The 531-nt window shown below is 53.1% G+C and overlaps 1 protein-coding gene across 1 annotated transcript in view; it reads left to right on the top strand.

Moving 5' to 3' along the window:
• The window catches only part of LOC100748456 (protein distal antenna-like), a 7,185-nt gene that overhangs the window by 2,146 nt on the left and 4,508 nt on the right, over positions 1-531 (top strand). The window contains 1 exon segment of the mRNA XM_033320488.1: positions 1-531. This exon segment is cut by the window's left edge and continues 63 nt beyond it; it is cut by the window's right edge and continues 311 nt beyond it. Coding sequence (XP_033176379.1) covers positions 1-531 — 531 coding nt within the window.

The raw sequence follows: 531 nt of genomic DNA on the forward strand, positions 1-531 counted from the left end.
GCGAACGTGGCAGCTGCTAACTTGGCCGGTGGCTCGACGAATTTGTCGAGCGAGGACGAGGGTCCTTGTGCGAAGAAGGCGAAAATAGATCAACAAACATCGGTAACGAGCGCGAGCACGTCGTTTGTGGGTGACGTTTGTACCGACTCGGATGGTAAACCAGATAACAAACCGAGGATCGATTACGTAGGACTGATGACCAGCATGGCCGGCATGAGACCCGAAAATAGTTCATTGCTTCTGCAACAGTTGGGACTGTTATCAGGCGCAACCGGCACACTTGCCAAAAATTTGTTGGGTATGTCGCCGGCCTTGACGCACGGCAGCACCGTCGGTCTCGTGGAGAACGGGCTGCAATACACAAAGAACACCGGAAACGCGTGTCATCTCGGAAACATGAGCAATTTGACCAATAGTAACAAGAGGCATAGTCTCTCAGCGATCGCACCGACGCAAATGGACTCGGTGGTCGCAAAATCATGCAGCACACGAAAGAGTTTACCACCTGCCGCAGAAGCGCCATCTACCCTC

Source organism: Bombus impatiens, unplaced genomic scaffold (assembly GCF_000188095.3).
Source record: "Bombus impatiens unplaced genomic scaffold, BIMP_2.2 scf_0318, whole genome shotgun sequence".
Classification (NCBI taxonomy): Eukaryota; Metazoa; Arthropoda; class Insecta; order Hymenoptera; family Apidae; genus Bombus; species Bombus impatiens.